This window comes from Nannobrachium achirus (genome assembly GCF_963921795.1).
Source record: "Nannobrachium achirus genome assembly, chromosome: 18".
NCBI lineage: Eukaryota > Metazoa > Chordata > Actinopteri > Myctophiformes > Myctophidae > Nannobrachium > Nannobrachium achirus.
The window spans coordinates 39455488-39481853 of NC_137825.1; the positions used below are offsets into that span (position 1 = coordinate 39455488).

Here is a 26366-nt window from a genome sequence, read left to right on the forward strand (position 1 = left end):
GTCCTATCAAATAAAGTCATAAAAGCCCCAAAAAATGAATTGTGTTAGTACACAAGTCAGATCAATATTGCACTAACAAAACTAGTCCATTGTTCATGATATATTTAAGGGGAAATGATAGCATACTGTAGACACCGACACAGGCACAGATTGTAGAAGCATTATTTGTATGCTCTTTTGTTTTACAGCTATGTGCAGTAGCAAACAAGTTTGTGCTGTACCCTACTTTAAAAAGCAGTACACATTGTAAGTAAACATAACATTAATTAGAATAAATGTCATCAGTAACATAATAAAAAGAAACCATGTTAATTTTTGTCAGTATAGAGTAGTACCATGCAATTATATATACAGTATACAATACATTAGCAATTGTTTTGTATTATACATTACATGAACCCACAAATGCATGCATCCACGCACGTTCACGCGCACACACACACACACACACACACACACACACACACACACACACACACACACACACACACACACACACACACACACACACACACACACACACACACACACACACACACACACAGTGTGGCAGACACGTATGGGCAGATGACCTCTCTGTCTCATTTCCCTATTTCACTCCACAGTTAATAGGAAGCAAAAAGGTTTTTCAGAGTTGTTCATCACAGGAGAGGATGGGTCACACTTTGCCTTGTATGATCCTCTGTGAGTATATCATTGTCTATTGAACTAGTATGAACTATTTCAATGAAGATGTAGTGGCTGGCTGTATTTCAAAAACAATGCATTCAAGTTAAGCTGCTGAGTTAAGATGTCGATAGAATCAGTGTTGTGATTGATTTTATGCTGAATCTTAATTGTTACACATTTTTACACACACGCACGCGCGTAGGGCATCTCAGTCGACTTCATTACACAAGTCGACTCCCGCCAGGGAAATCTTTTTTTTTTTAACAGTAGGATTGCTTATTGTCAAAGACAGAATGATTCTCTCCTTTTCCAAATGTTTTTTTTTTCAATGGATGAACAGACAGTGCAGTTATCGTGTTGGATCCAACATTATGTAGGAATTAGGATGGAATCTATAATATTAACATCAAAACAAAAGCTGTATTAAAGGGATATTTCACTTTTTTGTCATTTTATCATCTAATTAGGCTTTTGCGAACACCCAAGACAGTTTTTTAATTTCTTTATTCAGTATTTAGCTATTTGATATTCATTTCCCCCATTTTGCCCCCTTCCCGGACCTTCCAATACAAACCCATTATAACTTCAAACTCCATTTTAACCATGATAGATTCAATAAAAAAACGGGCCTTTTTTCTGGTGACTCCTGACACCCTCCTAATACGTGAGCAGTCCGTGTTTTTTCGATAACATTTTTTCATTGATTTCTATGGATTTTTGGGTAAAATTAAAATTATCAAATACAATAAAAAATTCTAAAAAAATAAATGAGAAAAGTTATCGAAAAAACACGGCCTGCGTATTCAGAGGGTGTTAGGAGTCACCAGAAAAAAGGACAGTTATTTTCATTGAATATATCATGGCTAAAATGGAGTTATAATGGGTTTGTATAGGAAGGTCCTGGAAGGGGGCAAAATGGGGGAAAATTAATATCAAATATCTAAATACTGAATGAAGAAATTAAAAAACTGCCCTGGGTGTTCCCAAAAGCCTGATTAGACGATAAAATGACAAAAAGTTTTTTTGAAAGTGAAATATCCCTTTAAGGGAGAAAGGATCGCTTTAGTTTAGGCTATTTTATGAAGTCCAGAGGTAAGTAATTTTCGGGTTTTGTCCCCTGTTCTTTTAAAACCTTTACCAACAACAGGGTGACATATTATCTGTGTTGTAATTTCCTGCAAAGGCCTTGTTGCTACCTTGCAACAAAAGTTAAAGGTGTGTGTCTGTGCGTGCGTGCGTGCGTGCGTGCGTGCGTGTGTGCGTGTGTGCGTGTGTGTGTGTGCGTGTGTGTGTGTGTGTGTGTGTGTGTGTGTGTGTGTGCGTGCGTGTGTGTGTGTCTATGTATAATGGTTCATATGAGTCACTACAGGAAAAAGAACAACTGACCATCTAAAAATTGCTAGTAACATTCAACATAAAAATAAAATGTAATTTGTACTTCTGTGAAAGCATGTACATCTGAATATGTTTTAAAAGGAAGTACTCCAGCACTTTAACTCAAGTACAACTTTCACTTTTTTTTTTCTTTTTTTACATTTAGCTATAAGGAAAGTTGTTAACTGGTTTGTTGTTCAAATCTGTCTACTGGGATATAAGTGACACCGGTACAGAAAAAGAAATTGTAGCCAACAAATGTGAGAGTGTGTCCTACAGCTTCTCTCCTCTTCACACAGGGAGTTTCAAACTTGACAAATGTCACCTTTATGAATATACCACAGTAGTACGGGCTGCTGGCATGTTCATAACATAACATTTCATCATTATTACTTTGATGAGCTGTTGTTCCTTGTTTTTGCTCAGTGTTCCAAGCCGCATTTGGGTTTAACATTGATCCTGTGGTTTGGAAATCCTTCGGTTCACCTGGTGATGATGGCGATGGATTTGGATACAAGGTGGTTCAAAGACAATCAAGGTAAATAAAGACAGAGCATGGATTTGACACTCACATGCTTGACATCTTTAACTTTTAACCATCACACTCATTTCTCCCCGTGATAAAGGTTTTTCACAACACTATCAATTGCTGCTGGAAACGTTTCTGAAAATTACATTTCTAGATGTAGATGTAGATGTTCAATATTTTGTAAACACTTTTCAGGTCAGGGATTGCTCCCAGCTTACTGGTCAGTGCACCCCTTTCACGATACAGGAACGGCCAAATACACACGTGTTCTACAGAGTCGTGCAGCCCCATGTCTATTGATGGTAGGCAACAACATTAACATCAACATAAAAAGTTCATAAAAAGATTGTATGTTGTTTTTGAGAAACTGAGTCATCATTCATTACATGATGTTCATTATTCAGTACAAATGGTCTCAGAAACAATTGTGATTTAAAGTTACTTTTAAAACAACTTTCTTGACAGTTAAACATTTAATCATTTGTGATCATTTTGTTTGCATTCACTCATTTATAAGGGATGGTATAATTTTGTTATTTTTGATAATATTGGGTTTATGCCTATGTATTAATGTAAGGTGAAACGTATTAAGCAGAATCTTGACATATGATCGCGGCAGACTACTCAGAAATAGATACTGAATGTTTGACTAACAATGTAACAGGGATGTTTGTGAATATTATTTTAATATGTTTATTTATGCATATATTAATAGTGCGTTTGTTTAAACCTATGATTACAATATCACAATATAATTGAATGTGTTGACCTTCATCTTTCCATCTTCCCTGTGTTATGTTTAATACAGTGCCAGAGTTTGCAGTCAACATGTCCCTTGGCTTGACAATGACAAATGACCCTACCACAGGAAAGACACTTGTGAGTTAATTAACCACATGCAGTTATGTTATTTGTAATTATAGAACTGGTAGTTCAGATGAAGCAATCTGATTGGCTGAAATAGCTCTCTACCCCTGTGAATAATGAGCACCAGACCCCTAGAGAGAGAGAGTTATGACACTTACGTCGACTCCCATTCTAAGCGTGGAAAGCCTATTTACTCTATGGTGGAAAGCTAGCTTAGCCTAGCTTACTGGAGCCTGTTCTCATTCTTAGCGAACATTTGCTGCTCTTCAGCCCCGTCCGCCCCCATTATAACCGAGGCATTTTCACTCGCTGGTAAGTAGACTATATCACGTCTTTTCCCCCCTTTTAATAATGTTGTCTACCTTGGAGAGGCCCGTGAATGCGTTAAAAGGGGGGAAAAGACGTAATTTAGTCTACTTACCAGCGAGTGAAAATGCCTCGGTTATAATGGGGCGGACGGGGCTGAAGAGCAGCAGAGGCTCGCTAAGAATGAGAACAGGCTCCATGCGACGCCACTTCCGGTCTGCGGCGAGATCAAAGCGTGTCGCCACTCTGCTTACACTGCTCTGATGAGCACTACACATCAAACAAAGATACCAGCTGTGCTGGTCACAAAAGAGCTGAAGCGCACTTGGTTTGGATTGGGACAATAAAACATTCATATATATTCATACCCAAGCATCTGTAACTGTGTAATTTCTCCACAAAACAAAATCTTCTGTTCTCCCATTTCAGGCTTGTGGTCCAACCATTCCAAGAGAGTGCGAAACTATCACCACATACAATGGTGTATGCTTAGAGATAAGTGAAAACGACAATGTTGGATCATCTGTGCCGTCATCTCTTAAAGGTAAATACTGTATGTTGCATATATATATGTGTGTGTGTGTGCGTGTGCGCGTGTGTGTGTGTGTGTGTGTGTGTGTGTGTGTGTGTGTGTGTGTGTGTGTGTGTGGCGGAAAGAGTCGCAGCCCCAGCCTGAAGCTTCAAAAAGTCTAGTATCTCCCTTCTAACCCTAACCCTAACCTTAACCTCAGTAAAACTATGCCTAACCCTAACCCTAACCTCCGTGGGGTGAGGCGCTATCATTCCTGCCGACGCTACGTTGTCGTTGTTGTGGATCAAAGTGACCGCTTGTTCTGCCCCGCGCCGCACGACGAGCGCTCCTGTTCTCAATTTCACTGAAACTAAAAAAAACTGTGACATCCAGGCCAAGCCTAACTTCATGCATATCTTCTAGCATTCATAGCTGACCAGTGGTGGAAATAATGTATACTGCTCAAAGAAATGAAGGGAACAAAATGTTCCCTTAATTTCTTTGAGCAGTATACAAAAGTATATAAAGGTGAAGAGAGTTTGTTCAGTAACTCCCTGTCTCTCCAGTTGCTTAGTAAAAAGAAAATGCATTTTCAGGAGGTTTGGATACCAAATTTCTTTTCAGACCAGGAGGATAAGTACAGATGCTTTAATCTCATCTCGGGCAGTTTGTTTGTAAAGGATGCATACATTTAGGCATTAAATAGGCCATGTAATGTCAATCTCGATAGACATTTGCAGTTGCTAATTTAAAACCTTATCTTATCAATATTACTGTACCAACTTCTATTCTAAACAGTGTGTTTGTTTTATCTCAAGTGCATGGTGTCGTATCAAGTACTGTAAATGCCTACTACTCCATAGGCCTTAAGAGCACAGAGCATTAATTCTGTGCAAAAGCGTAAACATTGAGAAACTTTTAGAAATCCCCAACACTCTCAATGCTATCAAAGCTCATCTCCTTTGCATCGAAACTTGATCGTAAATTTGGTTACAATATTTGATTTGACACAGGCCATGGCCAGGTCTTACTGCTGCCATCAACCACCCTACAGTCAACAACTAGAGGCGTTTCAGTTGCTACAGTATCAGTGCGTATTTCGCTGGAACTCATACGCGTGCACACGCACAGACACACAGACACACGAGAGAGAGAGAGAGAGAGAGAGAGAGAGAGAGAGAGAGAGAGAGAGAGAGAGAGAGAGAGAGAGATTGGAACAATATAGATTAAAACAAGACAGAGGATAATACAGTCCGTTAATGTATACTATAAAACAATCAACTTTGATATTTTGCTGTCGGGCAGAAACCAGTTATTGCCATTTTTCTACTTTTTTAGAAAATTAATTGAACGTTTGTGTGTGAGCTTTTACAAATATTGAAAAAAAGTATTAAACCTCCTAAACCTCCTAATTCCACTAGATCCTCAAACTGTCATTCAAACCAGCTAACTCCAACTTGTAGAGTTACTGTAGGATTTTTGTCCCCCATTGATTAGAATGACAAAGTCAGACGAAAAAAAAAAAAAAAAAAACTCTAATTGATGAGGCAGTGTTGTGTTCTTCTGAAAACATTTTTTTCTTTCTTTTTGACCTAGATGGTTTCATTTAATACAATACATTTAAAATGTTTCCATTATTTATTTATATCATAACTTCTTATTCTTTTCTTCTTATCTTTTAACAGAGTGTCCTCCTCCTGGGGCAGATATTGCATTCTTACTGGATGGTTCCGGCAGTGTTTCCTCTAACGATTTCCAACAAATGAAAACCTTTGTGAAAAGTGTAATTACATCATTAATGAGCAGAGATAAACAGGTAGGACTAGTATAATTCTAACTTTACGGATACCTTAATTGGACCTATTTTCTATACAGCTGAAAACATGTTGATCGGATAAATAAGAGATCCATTGCTTTTTTCCACCGTAGAGCTTAACATACTGGAGGCACCATAGATATAGATAATTATGTGGGACATTATGTGGGACATTATGTGGGACATTATGTCATCAATAATGGATAGGAACTAGGGATGGTCCGATCAGGTTTTTTGGAACCGATCACCGAGCATCGATCACAAAAGTTTGATCACCCGATACCGATCAATCACCGATCCGATCAAGTTATTATTTATATTTTCTAAATGTTAATGTTTTAATTTTAATTCATTCATTCACTCACTCATGAATTAATTTATATATTTGCCTTATAGTTATTTACCAGCATTACTATGTATTTATTATCATAGCAGTAACTAATAATTCCTGGAAATCAATACCCCAAAATGACCTCAAGTGGGCATACTGAACGGCTGGTTGATCGGATGCACCGAGCCGATCGGATCGGTGCATTTACCTTTTGATCTAAACCACCGATTATCGCCGATCACGCTTTGATCGGCCCAATCCGATCCATTGCCGATTGATCGGTAACATCTCTAATAGGAACATGATGTTCAGCTAAACGGCCAATGATACCAGGGAGGGACTTTCCCCTTGTTTTTCAGTTTTACAGTACTTTTAGGTCAAGTTCACAAGTACAACCATTTTATAAACCAGTTAACATTAATCAATGTCCTGAAACATGATTTGTTCTCTTGGTAACCCCCAATTGTACAATTCAAATCATGAACACAAGCATGCAATTTGCGTTAAGTTTACCTCACACATTCCCAGTAGGCAGAGGAAGAAATGCCATTTTTCAAATCAGCGTCATGGTTGCGCTAACAGGCCAGATTGTGTTTTTATCTCGTTCTACTGAGTGATGCTGCGGTTGCAGCCATAGCATTAATTTTTACTTTGCATACACATTTAAACAACGTTGAGGAATGAATGCCACATTGCCCAATTATAGCACCACCATGAGGCCGATTTTTGCAAAACTTCTAGGCATACATATTTGGTCCAAACATCACGCAAATCGGTAAATATCTCTGTAGTAAAGTGATTGAGACATACGATTTTTCATTTTCCAAATTTCCATCCTGATTGGCGAATTCCTAACATTGTGGCCCACAATAACCTACCTGACTTAGCGGGGACCCGTGTGAGCACTTTTTCTAGTTTTATTCCATCCTAGAGAAGTATAGTCATTGGTGGAAAAAGTACTTAAATGTACTTAAAGAAAAGTATCAATACTGCATGCAATGTAGATATACTTTTTAAGTAAAAGTCGGGAATTCAAAATTAAAAGTACAAAAGTATTGGTATCAAAATGTACTTTAAGTACTAAAAGAAGAAATCTTTTGAATATAGCAGATCTACAAGATCACAGCTTGTTGATCAGCTATTTTGAAAAGACCAAATATATATAGGGCTGAAATGGTTTATGCATATTTTGTACTAAAATAAATATACTTAGTTACTTTACACTACTAGTTACAGTTGTCTTACATTTGAATAAAATCAGTATGGATGTATTAGTAGAGAAATACAAATATTATATCATTATTTAAATATTATATATAAGAAAAATAACACGCATCCTCTAAAAAAGTCTTGTTCTACATTTATCTATTCCTGAGACATGATTGATTATGTAATTTTGACCATGACCTTGATTGTGACTTACTGATTATTCCTTCCACGTTTCATGAGAGTTTGCCCAGTCCACAGATAGAGAGAATTACTGTAGATGGCACTTTGTGATGTCACACAGACACCCGGTAAAGGGTGTGACTTTCCAATTCATTCTAATTTCAATTAATTTCCCCTTGAAAATCTCACACATTACACCTCATCTCTCCATTCCTGAGATATGACTGATGACATTTTGACAACGATCTTGGTTGTGACCTTGAACTTGTACCTTTTTTAAACAATCATCTTTTCAGGGGCAGACCACAAAAAAATTATTCTGTTTTATACAATTTACCATCGAAGCATTAAGCAGACGCTCTTTCCAGAGCGACTTTTTCAATGTATTATTTTGTTCACAGACAGGAGCAACATGCCATGCAGTGGGCAAGCTAATAAGCATCTTGCACCAGATTGTTTCCCCCCCCTTTTTCTTTGTATTCTGCCTTTGTATTTGTTGTTATGCTTTTGAAACTGATATTATCCTAGATAAAGTACTATGTTCTATCCGTCTGTCTTTCAATGTTATATGAGATACTTAAAGTGTGGTTCCTGTGGAAATAAGCCTCGGCTTTCTAGGATCTCCTTTTAGTTGACCTTGTACCAGTGATTTGTACTGTCATGAAACTGTACTTTTTTCTATTGCAAACTTCTAATAAATTCTTCAATCAATCAATCAATCACTGTAGGTCCCAGGTTTAGAACAAAGATGACCTCCACAATGCTACTGTACCATTCTTAAATAGGAATTCTTGTATCACCTCTATGAGATGCACTGCTTAGCTGCAGCTGCAAATCACACTCTGACATGTCCAAACCAGACCTAGGCCTACAATGCATGATTTCAACACAACTCGCAGATGTGACCAGACCAGACCAGACATGAAAAGGGACAAATTTGAGAAAAATTTAAGAAAACAGTGAGTTCAATCTTTTTTTACTGTATGTGTTTGCAGTTCGCAGTTGCCCAGTACGCTACAGACACCGACATCCACTATTATTTTAATAGTTTTGCCACCTCAGGATATTGGGAATCACAAATTGATCGTATTAGTCAACAAAGAGGATGGACGTTTACAGCTGCAGCAATTAAACGTGTTGTGTAAGTGCCTTTACACATATTGACAATGTACCTCAATTGTCAAACATTTTATGAGTTAGCAAGTACATGTTTTTTTCTTCCCAACAGCCAATATATCTTTTCAGGAAATAGAGGATCGAGACAAAAGGCGAACAAGTTCCTGATAGTCATTACTGATGGGGAGTCTAATGATCCAACAGAATTACCTATTGCTGCTTCCCTTGCTGCAAGGGAAGGCATTGTTCGATTTGCAATTGGGGTAAGTTGTTAGACTCACTCATCATTTTAAAATGTACTTTAAGGAAAAATGAAGACCTAAACGTTTACCTTTTTTTTTACATACCTAGCTAATACCTGCCAATGATGCAGCAGTTAGCAGAGCCAGAGGGCCTTATACAACTGTGGCAAAAACATAGCCCAGACAGACCTTAGAATATACAAATACATTCTTAGAAGATACTTTTCCATAAGATTCAAGAGAAACCACTTGACTGGTTGCAACACTGCCTGGTGTGGGAAATGTACTGATCTGAACCACAAAGAAATGCAGAGGTTCATGTGAACAGCCGAGTGCATCGGAGGGTACAAGCTGACTTCCATATACTGCAGGACAGAGCCACCACAACCACAGATTGTTTCAGATGTTACCAAACTAGTGGCAAGTGGCTTCATAGCCATAGAGCATCTAGCAGTAGATTTGCTACTTCTCTCAATCAGGTTTATTACTAATTTTAAATTCTGCTACAATGTTAATAAGAAACCAGAACAACAAACATTTTACTCCTACAGTATGTAAATGTATAGACACCTTTACTTCAACCTTGAGGATTAATTACCAATGTGACAATTAATTTCAGAATATTACTCAGTTTCGAATCTACAATAAAAGTATCAATGTCAATATGAGCCTAAAGTTATACACAAATAACTAGAATAAATGTATATAGCAACATTGTCATTAACAAGATGATAAACCCTGTATCTTCATATCTTAAGGTTGGAAATGCTTTTAATAAAGCAAAAGCAAAAGCAGAGTTGGACATCATTGCTACCGATCCATCAAAGCATGTGTTTCGAGTGACCGGCTATCAAGCTCTTAATGATATCTTGGGCAAATTGCAGGACAGCATCTTTTCGATTGAAGGTACAGTTCCATTGTTCATTTTAATTAGCAGGAAATTATCACAATTTCATATTCATAATTGAGTAGACAGCTATTTGTTGTTGATTTATTTTGTCTTTACAGGATCTAAGACAAGCGGTGGCTCACTGAAACTGGAAATGGCTCAAGAGGGATTCAGTGCTGCTTATGTACCCGGGGTAATCAAAAACATTGTGCAATATAGTCTCAGAAACATATGCAGCTAAATGGACGTAACATCCTCATTCCATTTTTTACACAAACATTAAACATTTGTTGTCTCTACACATAACCCTTTTCAACTTTTGAATATTGTTAAACCGGAAATCTAGAAGTTGATAAAAAATATAAATATATTTAGATTGAGGTTCTACTACTATTCAGAAAGCTCTTTATGGAAGACTTGAAGCTACAGTATAGTGCTAATTGCCTTGATGCTTACAAGTAATCCATTTCACATGGCTTTTGCAGAGTAAAACTAGACATATGTGCGCTCCTTGGAGCGCAGACCTCCACCAAGCTGGGTCGCCTACCCAGGGCCAACCTTGAATCAGTATAGTTACAATTTGGGGGTTTCTGATCCGGCCGGGGGCGAAAGAATTTACATCATAAATTGTAGTCATCAATCAAAATGTTTAAAATGGTATAATCGTTTCATTTATTTTGGAAAAATAATCGTTTGGTTATCTTTTATCCTAACTCGTAGCAGTTATTAACTTATTGATTGATTCACATTATCACGGAAATAATGTCATGTTGTAGTTTGTTGGAACCATGACGGCTGGAACAATCAAACCGGGAACCACCAGTTTTTCCCCCCATTTTTTAAGTTTTTCTTTTCGGTTTAGGCCACACCAAGACCGGTTCACACCGGCCAGTTTAGAACAAATACCAAGCTTTCCTCCGAGGTGAAAAGTGGTGATGCCAGGTTACCCAGGGCTGTGTCAGTTGAAGCCAATTTGGGTTTGATGTGTTCATTGTATGGTTCCATGACATGGTGTCATGCGGCTCATGCCATTAGACCTGACATCTCATTTTTCAGAAAGTAACACAGTCAGAACTAAGCCAAACCCTACTGTAACCCTATCCTTAGACTCACACTAACCTAACATTTTTCAGACTACTGCGATGTTGGAATATTTTGTAAGATTGAAAGAAAATCACTTTGAAGGCAATTACAAGCAAACGGTATGGAGTACATAGGCCTATTCATTTTCTTTTTTTCTTTTTGTATATATACAACCACAACAAGAGTGCCAAAACATAAAGTGGCCTGATGTAACACCAACATGAGGTGGGATGTCTTTCTTGGGATACTGGGAGTGTGCATGCAAAGTGTTATGCCAATCAGTCCAGCGGTTTGCAAGATTATCTGAGCTCAGACCAACAGACATCTAGAGATAATTATATGGATGGATAGATTGATGGAAAAACACCATAATTAATTAATGTTTCTTATTGGAACATTTTAGGATAGTTTAAAAAAACTTAAATTATAGGCCCACTCTATTTTGCAGGCAGTGATGTTACAATTCTGAAGTACAACCTGTGAAAATATGGAACAAAACTGTTGAAGAAAATGTTCCATGAAAACATCAGTTGACTGTATCTATACCAGGGAGGATTCCAAATGGCAGCTGTTGGAGCCTTCCAGTGGAGGGGGAGCTACAGGTACCAGGAATTCTCCACTGACCAGAGGGGAGACTTCACAGAGCTGACTGATATGGTTCCTGACAGTTATCTTGGTGAGAAAGTAAATTAACTTCTTATTGTATTAATGTATACCACCAAATGCTCTGAATGTTACATCAGACTTCTATATAGTTTTCATTTGGTGTAATCCGACACACCACATATCTGACACATCACTTTTCTTTTTTCTTGGTGAGAAGGCCCGAATCGCGATTCGCGTGCGGGCGTGCATGTGTAGCCCCATAGTAAGTACAGCCATGAACCAGCCCACAACAGCCCTGCCAATCGGGCTCAGCCCTATTAGCGCGACGGTTTGTGCATTGGTCTGGCGAGTGGGAGTCCCGGGTTCAGTCCCAGCTTCCGTGCATCACTACAATCTGGCTTTGCCAGCAGGATGAGGAGCGTGGTATCCTCGGGTGAGTGAGGGACATGAAGGACGTTGTGTGCGGCGGTCCGCGACGTGAAGCGTGACGGTTTGTGCATTGGTCTGGCGAGTGGGAATCCCGGGTTCAATCCCCGCTTCTGCACATCACTACACATGCGTGCTTCCGACAGAGGAGAGAAGAAAGCTGCAGTCAGCACGCGATGATGATTGATAACCTCAGGGAAGAATTGGAAAACCCTCCAGCTTCATACAGCTCAAAAGTATGGAAATATTATGGCTTTCCTGTTAGTTATATGAGTGCACTTGACGGGTCCTTGGCAAAACGGCTACCGCTTGCCGAATATGATCCACACGACACAAGTCACGACTCACGTCACGAGTGCCGTATCTCCTCTCAGGCAACTCTTAAAATCAGGCCTGGCGGCACGAGGGTGCATGAGGGGGCGTCGCAGCGTAATGTAATTAGGCTATCAAACATATAATTCTCCAAATGTCTGTCTGTCTGAGTGTCTGGGGGGTTACACACCTTTGGTGTCTGTCTGAGTGTCTGCCTGTTACAGCGCAACCAGGAGGCGGGTTTGAGTAAAACACATTTTTGGTACTCCTACAGATTTTGTCCAAAAATCATGCAGATCAGTACACAGTATCTCTATAGCCATTAAACCAAACGGGTATTTCTTACATTGATGCTCCTACATATTATCATGCAAGCGCCAGTTAAAGTTACTTTCCATCCCTCATATACTGTGTGCACAGTGCACACCCCATAACCCACACACTGCACATAATCTCGGAGCTCATATCTTCGAACGGGTAAGGGCTAGTTCAAATAAAAGTGAGTTATTGAAAAACAAGTGTTTTTCTTTACAAATCAAGACAAGCGCCTAAATGAAGTCATATTACTCTCAGCGGGGGGAAAAAAAGGTTTTAATAGTAGGACTATATCGTATCGAAAATTTAATCGTGACCTTAGAATTGAAAGTTGAATTGAAGCAAACCGTGAATTAGGCAAACCGTGACAGCCCTAATTAATATTAACTAGAAGCTCGGCCGCCGAGCGTCTAGGTCGGGGCCTGGCATGCTCGGAAATGATGTAAATAGGGAATGAATGCCCCACCTTTAATGCAAACACCATTATAGCCGTTGTCATAGGACCCGTTTTGACCATCTGTGTGCATTTATGCCCATATATGGACATCTCTGCCTCTCCCTTTATGCTCATTATCCTAATGGAATTCGTTATAAACAATGTTGTCAGTAATGCCCTTGTTATTATCCCAATGAAAACTTTTACAACCTTTGGAGAAGGCTGTGTAGAGTTGGCCATGAGCGAACACAGGTTGAGGCAAGTATGCCAACTCGTTCATTCTCTTGGCCCTGACCCTTATTGATGGTAACAGAGAAAGCTAAACGGATAGGGAACTGTCATCTAATGAAGGTGAAGGGAAGCTCACCTCTGTCATAGAGAGGTATTCTTGGTAGGAAGATTGTTTCACTCCTCTTTGTGCCTACTACAATCTCACGCTGCTTAGAAACCTGCAAGGACCTGCTGGTTTCTAAGCAGCATGAGGTTGTCCAGGTCCAAATATGGGGCTTGTGAGGTCAGACTTAATGAGATGTGTCGGGTATCTCCATAGATGGATTTCAACATTCAATACGTAACCATGGTAACCTGTCAACTGCCCCACCCTTTAATGCAAACCCCATACCTGTTGTCATAAGATCCGTTTGACCATCTGTTTGCCTGTGTCCATTTATGCCCATAAATGGAGATATCTGTTACTGTCTGTCTGCGTCCATTTTATGCCCATATGGAGATCTCTGCAGACACAGAGCCGGTTCCGGAATGTAGGCAAATGTCTGAGCTATCTGCATGCGAAATTTGGAGTCTGTAGAACCAACCATGTGCTGTCAGGGCTCTTTCGTGCGATTGGCCCAATTTGGCCTCGGCTTCAATTAGTAGTCAGGATTTTACTTTTTTACGGTATAGTAGGAAACATGTTTGTATAGTAAATTACTAGTTTTTAGTAACTTTTAGTATTTTAAAATATTCTCAATGAATGCATTAAATAATAGCTGTAACTAAAAGTTTTGAGTATTACCCTCCTCTGCTTTTTCATGGTGGCTAAGACATTATTGCGTGCAGATAGAGCAGCCCTACTGAAGCCATACATAGTGTATACATCTATGCGAGGTGTGAGGATTAATTTGTACACTCACTTGTAAACCTGTTATTTGGCTTGGCTCATGAATCGAAGGGTCTCAGAGGGACACACATTCTAGCGCGCACGTCCGTACCGTACTTGCGCGTGCATGTGAAAAGAATTCCGGCCACACGTTGTGGTACCGCGTTCAATGACCAAAGCACCACTGATGATAGCGCCTAGCATAATTCTTTCTAATGTTTACTTGGTGCTGTTTACTCCTAGGTTACTCCATGGCAATTGCTAGAACAAGAAGTGGCATTCTCACCGTTGTAGGAGCTCCAAGATATAAACACATGGGGATGGTAATGGTGTTCTTCTCCAGAAAAAGCACCCAAAAGATCGACCCCTCGACAGATTCACAAGTTTGTGCTCAAAATAATAATTCACAGTACAAGGAAAACTATTTTCCAATCAGTGTAATAAATCCTCCTTTGAATGGTGATTTTCGGTTTGCTTAGTTTCAGATTGGAGCATATTTTGGGGCAGAGGTTTGTACCATGGATCGAAATGGATACACTGACATAATCCTAATATCTGCGCCTTCATTCATGGAGAGAGATAGAGAGGGCAGGGTTTACGTCTGTAGCCTTCCTAACAGGGTAAAGAATATTTAACTTTCTGTCATCAAACACATACATTTAGGTATGAGAATTCAATTTATGATTTATCATTCCTGTTTTTAGTATTCCCCCAGGGTTGAATGTCTATTCGATAGACACACAGTGTTGAAAGGTGTTGCAGGAGAAAGAGGAAGGTTTGGTTCCTCTCTTGCTCCACTGCCTGACCTCAACAGTGATGGATTCAATGATTTGGCTGTGGGAGCTCCACTAGAGAACGATGGTCAAGGAAGCATCTATATTTTCCATGGTGATGGAAGAAGAACAATCAATCCCATTCACTCACAGGTGTGTGAGTCAAAGGAAGGCTATTCATTGGCTGGCTAGGTATTATAACTTGATCTCTTAAAATGTTCTCTTTTCTTTTTTGTCATCTAGAGAATTCCTGGCTCTGATGTTCAGCCTGGACTGCGGTTCTTCGGTCTTTCCATTAGCCAGTCTTCTTTTGACCTCAGTGGAGACAGGCTGGTTGATTTGGCAGTGGGTTCAAAGGGTGCTGTCCTCCTACTCAGGTGAATATAAAGAATGGTGTAATTCTCTCAGACACTCTTAATCCAGATTGATTTTTTTATACCTCAATCAAGACTTAAAAAGGGCATTTCATCCATTTTTTTTTTTTTTTTTTTTTAAACATACTCATCAACTTTGTCTTGTTATGACCGCTACTTTCATAGACCCAAGAACTCTCCATAGCCATTTGTGCTTGGCTGGAACTCATGTTTATACACTATTAGCATTTGACATTAAACTGTGGGTACCTCCATGGAGTTTTTTTTATTAGATAAAATAAAATAAAATCTTTAGGGGTCCACTGGAGTCCAATCTCTTCCAAACATGAGGAATACAAAGCATAGACTCCAACAGCACGGTTTTGTATGAGCACAGGACCGGGGCGAAAGAGGAGGTCCAGTCTTTCTGCTGTCAGTGGGAGAAGATAGTGAGCTGGGTAGCCAAGGTTCTGTAGGTGTACTAGGGTTGTCCTCTTTTTTACTCTGACAGACCTCCTGGAATACCTGGGCCTCTAAGTTGTGCCCCTGCATGATCACTGTGCATCGAGGAAACATCTTGGCATCCAGTTTCCATGGCACCAGTGCTGTGTGGTCCAGAAAGACCACACAATACAAGAAAATTGTTGACTGTCTTACTTTTAGCAAACAATGACTGCACATCATAAGAAAGAAAAATCACACCCGTGTGAAGTGGAGCTGTGTGTGTGTGTGTGTGTGTGTGTGTGTGTGTGTGTGTGTGTGTGTGTGTGTGTGTGTGTGTGTGTGTGTGTGTGTGTGTGTGTGTGTGTGTGTGTGTGGATCATGTGTACCGATTTTTGTGACATTTGAAGAAAATATGTAGGAAAAGGAGCAAAAAGTGTGTTTTGGAGAAAATTCAAGATGGCGGAAAATCTATCATGGCGCAAATGGGCGTGGCCTATATGGGGAGATGCGTCATGACCCAAGGAATCCAGGGAAAAAATATTTTTAATTTTCCGACCTACGGTTCAAGAGTTACAGGCCAAAACGTAAAGTGGGGTGTTATGGCGCCACCATGCGGCCAAATGACACAATTATTTTTTATTTAATCCTTGAAATCATTATGAACCTCCTCTCCAAGTCTTGAAACTCTAGCCCCTATGGTTTGCGAGAGACAAATAATTGAATGTGAGTTTTTGCGATTCCCATTATAAGTCAATGGGGAAAATTAATTCACTAATAAATTAATATCAATTAAACTATTGAACCTTTCTCTTAGCAAGTTACTAGCCCACGATTCCCGAGTAAGCCGGTCGATTTGACATATGGCGCGAGTGTGTGGTGGCAAAACTGTGGGACTAGTAGCGTGCCGAAGTTTAGGAAGTTCAGGCTACATACACACACACAGACACACAGACAGACAGACAGACACACAGACCCACACAGCCACGTATAGGGAGCCTGTGCTTCACACAGCTCCAAAAATATAAATGTATAATTTACTTCTGTATTCCTTTTTGATTATTGCACCATGTAAGGTCAAGTGAATTCTGTACTATTGTCCTTTCCCTTTGAATAAAGGAAAAGCTGATTCCAGTGATTATGTCCATTTCCAGATCCAAGCCAATAGTTAAGGTGGAAGCTCAGGTGACATTCAGCCCAAACAAGATCTCCACCAACAACCCAGACTGCAATTCTCCCCTGAAAAACACAGCTCAAGTCTGCTTCATTATGCGTCGCCACTCTACTGTGAAGACAGGTTTAACACTGTTTAATAAAATCTACATGTATATACACAGCTAAAAGTAGTGTCATTTTAGACTTTTATGTCGGGAGTAACTTAATGAAAGTCTAAACTGTTCCAGCTCAAGCACGGATTAATTATACACTGACACTGGATTCAACCCGCAATATTCCAAATAACCGTGCTTACTTCAAGGAACCAAATCGAGAGCTGTTCAAATCTTTCACCCTTGACATGGCAAAGACACACTGCTTTTCACATGAATTTGACATTGAGGTAGGTTGGTAATCTAAATAAACTTAAATTAGAGAGAGATATTTTTTATTGAAGGTTGGACTACTGTATGAATCTTTGCATGATAATGTTCCGTCATTGCAGGCTTGTCCAGAGGATGCTCTGAATGAAATTTCTAATGAACTTAGATTCACCTTTGAAGGTCTTCCATCTCCAGACAAGCTCAGTCCAAGCCTTGAACAGCAAGCTCAGACAACCACCAATCATCCTGTAAGTCTGTCTGCCTGCCTTTCTGTCTCAATTGTTTCATGGGTCCAAATATTTACTCTAGAATGCAATGCTAATTATTTTTTTTTAGAGTTTGATAACTCTTTTTGGAGCTGTGTGCAGCTCCCTATACGTGGCTGTGTGGGTCTGTGTGTGTGTGTGTCTGTCTGTCTGTCTGTGTGTATGTAGCCTGACTTCGGCGCGTAACTAGTGCCGCACCATTTACGCCACTCGCGCAATATATACATCAAAATGTGCGGCTCGGCCGGGAATGGTGTTCCATTACCTTTCGTTCCGATCCGCCTTACCATGCCGACGTAATCGGCAAAAAACAACGCTTAATTGTCCCCATTGACTTATAATGGGACAATGCAAGAAATCACTTTCAAGTATTTTTCTCTCGTAAACCATAGGAGCTACAGTTTCAAACCTCAGAGAGGAGATTCATAATGATTGTAAGAATGAATCGAAAAATAATTACATCACTCGGCCTCATGGTGGCGCTATAACGTCCCACTTTACGTTTTGCCCCGTAACTCTTGAACCGTAGATCGGAAAATTAAAATTATTTTTTCCCTGGATTCCTTGGGTCAAGACGCATCTCCCCATATAGGCCACGCCCATTTGCGACAGGATAGATTTTCCGCCATCTTGAATTTTCTCCAAAACACACTTTTTGCTCCTTTTCCTACATATTTTCTTCAAATGTCACAAAAATCGGTACACATGATCTACACACACACACACACACACACACACACACACACACACACACACACAGCTCCACTTCACACGGGTGTGATTTTTTCTGTGACGGAGCCTGCCATTCCGACAACAAACAACACTAAACTCTAAAGCTACATTATCATTTAGAATGGAAAATAATCATCACCATGGCACAACCCCTTTTATATGACATTATTCTGTTGATACAGGCTTTGAGCTGGGGGATAGACAGATAAAGAAGAGGGTCCTTTTGGTTCCATTTGTACACTGTCAGTCTCAGAGGGGAGTTTGAGAAACACTGCTTATGAGTTATAAGCAGTGTTTCACAAACATTTACATTCAAGTTATAAGTTATAATGTTGCTCATCTGAACTGTTCAGGCAATAAAGAGGCTACCGGTACTCACAGGTTGTTCCAGATTAAGCATCCGTGATGATATGAAGATCATTGTATAGTTTCCTCAGAGCTTTTAATTTCAAGTGGTAACGTTAGTGTACATGTGTCCGCTGTCCCCCGCCATAACATCTTGCTTGCTTGTGCATCGCTGTCTCGTGTGAAAGTGTGGCATATTTTAATTGATACAAATAGTTTTGAATGTTCGATATTGTGCGACACGACAACATGGCAGCCATAACACCTGTCATTTAGTTTTACTACTATTATGCCTTTCTTATATTTGTATATGTGTTGCTACAAACTCTCTTTTTACCACCACTTCTATGCTGCTACTTGTTACAAATTACTGCCAAATGCATGTTTACTGTTATTTATTACAACATGACAATTAACCATGTAATCTCAATCTCATTTCCATCACCAACTACAGTGTGCACTATACATACTGTAAATACCAAATTCTCAACTTGCATCAATCATACCCATTACACAAAACATCTTCATTGATCACTACATGTACACAAACACATTCTCCACCAATAACTGTGCTAAACACACCCTTTCTTGTCTCATTATGATTGACTTCATCCCTTGTACAACAGTTAGGGTTTGAAATCAACTGTGGCACTGATGACGTATGTACTGACAACCTCAAAATTGATTTCAACTTTACCAGGTGAGACATAATGTACACGCAATCTAAGAGTGTGCCTACTTTTTTGATGAACCAGTGCCATTTCGTGCCGTGAAAAGGTTTGAAGAAAATATGGAAAATCTACAGCCTTGAGCCCTTAACAATGGAGGCAAACCCACTGAGTTATAAAGGACATTTAAAAACAACTCTCCTTTACCATAACTATGAGTGCAGGTGCTAATAAAACATATTTCAAATATTATTTTGATGCTCATATTAACTTAGGAAGTATTGCGTTGTATTAGTTCTGTACATCCCGTACATTCCATAGGAATGGACCACATATGGACAAATGACACCATCAACTTGCGACCAGCGTCGTCCCCATTTAGTAAAATATTAACTTTTTCTAAAATAAATAAAATATGTATGTTCAAGCAATGTATTTGTAACATTTATTGGGTTGACCAAAAGAGGATGGATTTATAATTTCTTACATGTCTCATATGAAATCAAATGAATGGCAAACAGGATTTGTTTTGCCTTTCCCCTAACACCTTTTTCTGTTTTTACAAATCAGCTCTACAGAGGTTAAAGTGGGCATAGATGAACTGTTGAACGTAACGGTGTCAGTTGAGAACAGAGAGGAGAACTCGTACAACAGTCGTGTCACTCTCACATATCCTCCTGGACTCTCATACAGGAAGTTCACCATGCAGCAGGTAAGGCAGTGTTGCCATGGTAACGTCAATGAAATGTAGGTTCAGCCTCAAGAAGATAAGTGATTAATATGCATTGTGTTTTTCTTTGTCTTTCCCAAGGGAAGAGTGGAATGTACTTCTATAGACAGTGATGGTTTATCACGGGGGAAGAGTGACTGCACCATTGACAAGCCTATTTTCAAAAGCAATGCCAAGGTTCAACATTTAGATTTCTAACCTATCTTCTGCTCACACACCTCTGCAAGGATAATCAGATAAAATAACTTTTACAATTTATGTTCTACCGTTTTGGTAGATGAATGCATTGGTTCAAAGCACTTTCTCTGATTTCTCTCATTCCATTCTAGGCTGTTTTCATGGTCTCCTATGGGATTGTTACCAACAGTAAACTTGACAGAAAGATGCTGATCACTGCAAATGCCTCAAGGTACTGTTGTCTGGTGGAAAACCCTGCAAACCCTGATTGTGTGTGCTTTATAGAATTATATTACTAGCATTATGTCTTCTTTTGTAACAGTGGAAATGAGGGGCATTCTCCAAAAAGTGAATTGTATCAACAGAAGGAGATTGATGTGAAGTACAGCATTTTTCTATCCATTCCAAATCCAAGGTTTGCATTGTTTCTTGTCATTCGCAAAGTCAGTCACTATATATGTTTACCTTTTTTTTCTGACTGGTTAGCAGATCAAAACATGTCAAGGTTTTATATTGAATACAACTATTCTTAATATTTCCATTCAGTTCACTCTACACCAATTTTACTTTTGGAAAAAATGATCTGCAGACACCACTTCTGCAACCAATTACGGTAAAACATCTTATGTAAATATTGCATGTTCCTTTATTCAATGCAGCTTTTAGGTTTACTGTTGTGACATCAAGCAACATCAAGGAATACATGCCCATTCTTTCTATCTATCGCCACTCAGGTTCAAAATGCTGTGAGAGAATGTGATGTTACTGTGGTCATCAAGGTGCCAGTGAAGCTTGGTGATAAAGACATCTGGGTGAATCCTGGTAGTATAAAGGTAACTCACATGGATGGATACTTCATTGCATGTTGGAGCTCAAATACCAAGACCTTCAAACTGCTCTGTGAGACTGTGACAAACTGCTTCTCGTGTCAAATTCAGTTAATCGAGTTAGGGTTATTTGACGTGCTATTGGTGACTAAATATTTTCCATTTGATTAACCAACTTTCAGATTCCAGGCTGCAGCAGATCTAAGGACGAGGAACCCAACTTTCCAGATTTTGTGAATAAAATCAAGAAAAACTATGAAGTGGTAAATCAATGAACTTAATTTGTGCAAACACCAGGGGTCCATTAAAACACACAACATAACTACACTATACAGTATTTAAAAAAGAACACCCCATACACGAAAACATCAGCTATCATACCAATCATACCAGTGTTTCCAAAACATAGACCAATATCTGGTAACAAGTACATCTGTAAATAGCAACAGTGCTATTTTTCAACAATTGGCCACAGGAGGCTTTTATAAAATGTCATAACATTTTGCTTTGAATTTTTCCTTTAATTGCCCATAGGACTGTTCTGTTACCACATGTACAGTGTTCAGATGCAACGTGTCCATGGTGAAAGATCAGCGGGAAGTTTACAACATCGCTGCTAACCTAAGCTCAGGATGGATCGAACAGGTAAATATAAAAAATCTGTGGTGTTTATTCAACACTGTAACTTACATTTGATTTTAGATCTCATTCATTGGCATTTACAGTGGGTAAAGTAAGCTGATCCATGCATCACTAACCATCTTTACAAGCAAACAACCAGTAAAGCTAGTAAAGATTGATTTGAGCAAAAATAATTGTCTCTTAATTATCTCTAACAAAGACTCCTGCTCATCTCCTTCCCTCTTTGTTTCCGCCCCACAGATTGGTCTCCAGTCTGCCAAATTCAGTTTAATCAGCACAGCCACTCTGGACTATGACAGAGACCATTACATCTTCAACTCACCAGAGTCTAAAAACAATCCCCCAGTTAAAAAGGTAACATTGCGTTGATACGTTAATTTCACTCTTTGGCATTTAGATGACTTTGAATGTGATGTTAAATGTAATTGTTGTCCTCAGATTGTGGCCACAGTAGAGGTGTACACCGAGACAGACCGCACCCCCTGGATCATTGGTGGAACTGTGGGAGGACTCGTCCTTTTGGCTCTGATCACTGCTGGCTTATATAAGGTAATGCACTGATTGTGTATACTGTATGTTCATTTCAAGGTATTAGTTACGGTTGTATTGTTTGATGAAAGCACGATACATCTCTTCATGAATGATAATACACTACACACAATCATGTCCCATATCATGTTCTGTAAAGGGCTATAATAGCAGACCTTCAGATAATTCATACATAAGCTAGCTATCATAAAGTACTGTAGGTTATGCATGAAATCCCAAGCTCATCGCATAGATGCTTTGTCAATCCCATGGCATCCATTTTGTGCACGCTAGGCACCCTTTCATGTCAGCCAGTGCTGTATCCCAGTGTACTGTAAGCATACAACAGAATCTTATCATAACCGTAACAGTGTCTAACCTTAATTGTTCTCACAATTTGATTGGCTAGGGCACTATCATGCTTCCATTCTACCAAATAACTCATTAAATGTAATTTTGTCCAATCTGTGTGGGAGAGTATCTTAATACAATATAACTTATATAATTGGATTGGGCTTGTCTCCCTGCTCTTTTATTGAGACATTTAGATTGTGTCAAAGCAAAGGCCATGTCTCACCTACAGTAGACATAGGATCTGACACGAATTTTGACCTGATGGTCAGGATTTAATTTATCCCCTGAGCAAGCAGGCAGGCTCTTTTATCTCAAATTGTAAAAATGTCAGCACTTGCGCAGGTTCAAATCTGTAATGCATGAGGAAAGTTATGTAGTGCAACTTTAATTAACAAAATAATACGTTAATTAGATTTAAATTAAATCTGTATTCTGGATTCACATGGAAATATTGTGGTTCCAGTATCTGACTTCATGTGATCAGTCTGAGATGTCAGTCTTGTATGACGCTGTGTCTGTCTGTCGGTTTGTCCATCCCTCCACCATTTTGGTACCAAACAACCTACCTTGTAAACTATAGCCATTTTCTGAACGTGAGGATGGACCGTGCTGTTTTTGGTGATGCCGTTTTATGCTGCATTAGGACATACATTCCTGGCATATATTTTTTTTTTTATTCTTCATGTGAATGTTGTTGTGTCCTACTCTCAGGCTGGGTTTTTCAAGAGTCAGTACAAGCAGATGATTGCTGATGAGGGTGGAGAAGGACAAGGTCTAGAAGATGGTGGAGCACAACCACCAGAGTAACAACAGTGAACATAAGGACACAGATCAGGGACTCAACAATGTGCAGTATGGACTGTACTTAATGTATAGTATTTTGTATTCCATTGGATCATTCCATTCTGTTCTATTGTTTATTTCATCCTTGCTCTGTTGCTCATGTCATTGCAGAGAAATCGTATAATAACATGGTATAATGACATTCAACTTTAGTACACAAATAACACATTTGTTCAAAACATTGTGCCATCTACATTTCTTAATATATACTATGTTGGCTTGGGGCAAAAAAAAAAAAATCTCCACTGTGGAGAATATTGTATACAATGACTGTACTGACTGTGTTTTGATTTAGCTTTATATTAATTAACATAGTATGTGTTTTCTTTTTCTTATGTATTAAAATGTTTTTCATAATGCCACAAAGTTATTCTCACAGGTAATGTTTTGTCAATTTGGGAACATGCTGGTTCAAACGAATCAGACTCAACCCTTATGCAACTGTTAGTTTTAAGCAAATCTAATTTAAGGAATAGAGACACATGAGCACATTCATCTTCACTTGAATTAACCAGAATCAAGAATACAAAATCAAGAATCAAGAATTGTACACACACAGTGAGTGTGTGTGTGTGTGTGTGTGTGTGTGTGTGTGTGTGTGTGTGTGTGTGTGTGTGTGTGTGTGTGTGTGCGCGCGTGCGTGCGTGCGTGCGCGTGCACAAGAGTGCAGACGTGTGTGAGAGATTATTGTACTGTATTAAACATCTATACACATTTAGTATTCATTATTTTTTATAGAACATTATTTCTCAGATGACACACATCATAACCTTATAGAGATTCCACTTCTAGCCTACCAGCATGTGCTTAGTGGAATGTTGTCCATGCTCTATAAATAGTTTTCACTTCAAACCAGATATAAAGTGACCTTAGATCAGATGGGAAAAGAAAGGAAGTGAATATAAAAGGAGAAACAGAGCTCTTACTTCAAGCAGTATTTTATCAATACAAATACAAATGTATACTGTAAAATACTATATACTGTCCTATAAAATACTATAAAACATGACGATCTATTGCACTCAAGGCATGATGGAGGAAACCATTTAGAGACATCTCTAGGGGCATATAGAGACATCTACTGTTAGAAAAAGGGAAGCACAATCAGGATTGATCAACAGAAATAACATTTTTGACAATATATTGTTTGTCAATGTCTTCTACAGTCTATGGTCCATGTACATCTACAGTAGGCCTACATGTACAGTATATTATACTGTACATACTGTACAGTACATCCCAAAAGATTCACAACAGCACTCATTCTTGTCTATTTCATCACAACCTGCTGAATAGAATTTATAACATATTTTTGCTCTGAGGAATGCTAGTGCTGAAACACGTTAGAGCAAATAAAGAATGAATAAGTGAGCCTTTGTCATGCATCCTCTTATTTTGGAGTGCCGGCACTTCCATCGTACGAGTGTGCTAACCTTTTCTCTTATTAGTCGCTCCTGTGACTGAGCACCCACTGCTCATCAACGCATCAGAGGAAGACAAATAAAAAGATCTGTCTGCACTTCCTTTTTCAGAAACTACAGTCTCCGTATCGATCTCTTTCAGTCTCATGACGATGTGTCATTTTGTTGTGGGCTACACATTTTCAACATTGTGCTTATTTAGCGTAGATCAATGAAAATTATGTTGGGGAGTAGTTAGAAGTAGAGACATAGATTTGAATATGAGATTGAAAATATTCATACCCAGCAATGTCCATTGTCAGGTGTTATTTGGAATAGGGCTTCATAAATCACAAAACTGGCACCCTACTAGTGGGCTACTAGAGTTCAACAAAAGAATACCACACAGTGACTACTTAGCATGACACAGAAAATGAAAATAGCCTAGACACATTTGATGACATTTGTTTCTCCTCTGTCCTCAAACTTTCTCAAGACTTTCCAGCAGTGCTTGTAGGTTGGTATTTCTGCACTTGGTTTCAACATCTCCATCCGCCAGACGTGGTTTCACCAATGAAACTAGTTTGATGCTGTTGTGTCAACAGTACCAGTACTTCAATGTCACTTATGGAGTGTGTCGCTTCTCTTGCAGTTTACCTGTTAGGTAAGACAAAAAAGAATTTTCTCTAATCCTTCTAGAACTTCAAATCTACATTGCCGCCACAATTATGGAGCTATTAGGGGAGAGCGGGGTAAGACCAGACAGCTTTCACTTAAGTTGTCCTGGAAGCAAGAACATTTTTGATGAACATCCACACTAATTTCAGGATGTCTTCTATCAATTGAAATTATGAGTAAGCATCTATGACAAAGGGCCTTAAAAATATGATTTATTAAACGAAAGTGGGCACGTGTCTCAAATTGTTGGTTAGGGGTAAGTTGATCCAAGTCAAGGGGTAAATTGAACCACATGATATTTTACATTTTTACATTTAAACTTGAACAAATAATGCATTCACTTATCAAAAGTAATATAAAACACATTTCACATTTCACTTTTGCAAATAGTCTTATATTGTCTTAAAGGTTGTTTAAACAATATGAAACCAATTAAATAAAGTTTGTTATTCAGAATTATTTATATTTATATTTGCAACTGTTAATAAAACTTTTTCTTAAAGGAAACTTAAATGAGTGTATTCATCCAAATTAAATGTCATACATCATAATTTGAGTAGCAAAAATATAAATAGTGATTAATAGGTTAATTGGCTCAATTTAACCCAGGATATTTGTTTCATTTTACCCCACAGATAGTAAATTTGATATAACAGCCAATCTACCTGACATGTAGAAATCTTACTTTTGCAGGTCTCTTTCAAAATAGGCTTATATAGTAGCGACACTACACATTTGATAAAAGCAGTAAGCTA

At 38.8% G+C, this 26366-nt stretch overlaps 1 protein-coding gene across 1 annotated transcript; it reads left to right on the forward strand.

The window, feature by feature from the left end:
* The first annotated feature begins 654 nt into the window (after positions 1-654).
* On the forward strand, positions 655-23812 carry LOC308302831 (integrin alpha-M-like). Its single transcript, XM_080747138.1, has 30 exons — positions 655-684; positions 2470-2581; positions 2768-2874; positions 3381-3451; positions 4175-4289; positions 5942-6072; positions 8788-8933; positions 9021-9171; positions 9909-10056; positions 10159-10232; positions 11672-11798; positions 14560-14699; positions 14796-14936; positions 15021-15242; positions 15333-15466; positions 17038-17180; positions 17287-17441; positions 17544-17669; positions 19391-19464; positions 20003-20144; positions 20244-20339; positions 20492-20571; positions 20662-20754; positions 20886-20952; positions 21074-21172; positions 21349-21429; positions 21701-21811; positions 22049-22162; positions 22247-22357; positions 23402-23812. Exons 1-30 carry the CDS (start codon positions 675-677, stop codon positions 23495-23497), a joined length of 3417 nt encoding a protein of 1138 aa, XP_080603264.1. The 5' UTR covers positions 655-674; the 3' UTR covers positions 23498-23812.
* Positions 23813-26366: the final 2554 nt, after the last annotated feature.

Excerpts from the sequence above, each read along its gene's own strand:
- LOC308302831 (XM_080747138.1), top strand. Across the intron at positions 2,875-3,380 it reads CAGCCCCATGTCTATTGATG|TGCCAGAGTTTGCAGTCAAC; the intron begins GTAGGCAACAAC and ends TGTTTAATACAG. Across the intron at positions 10,233-11,671 it reads GTGCTGCTTATGTACCCGGG|GGAGGATTCCAAATGGCAGC; the intron begins GTAATCAAAAAC and ends TATCTATACCAG.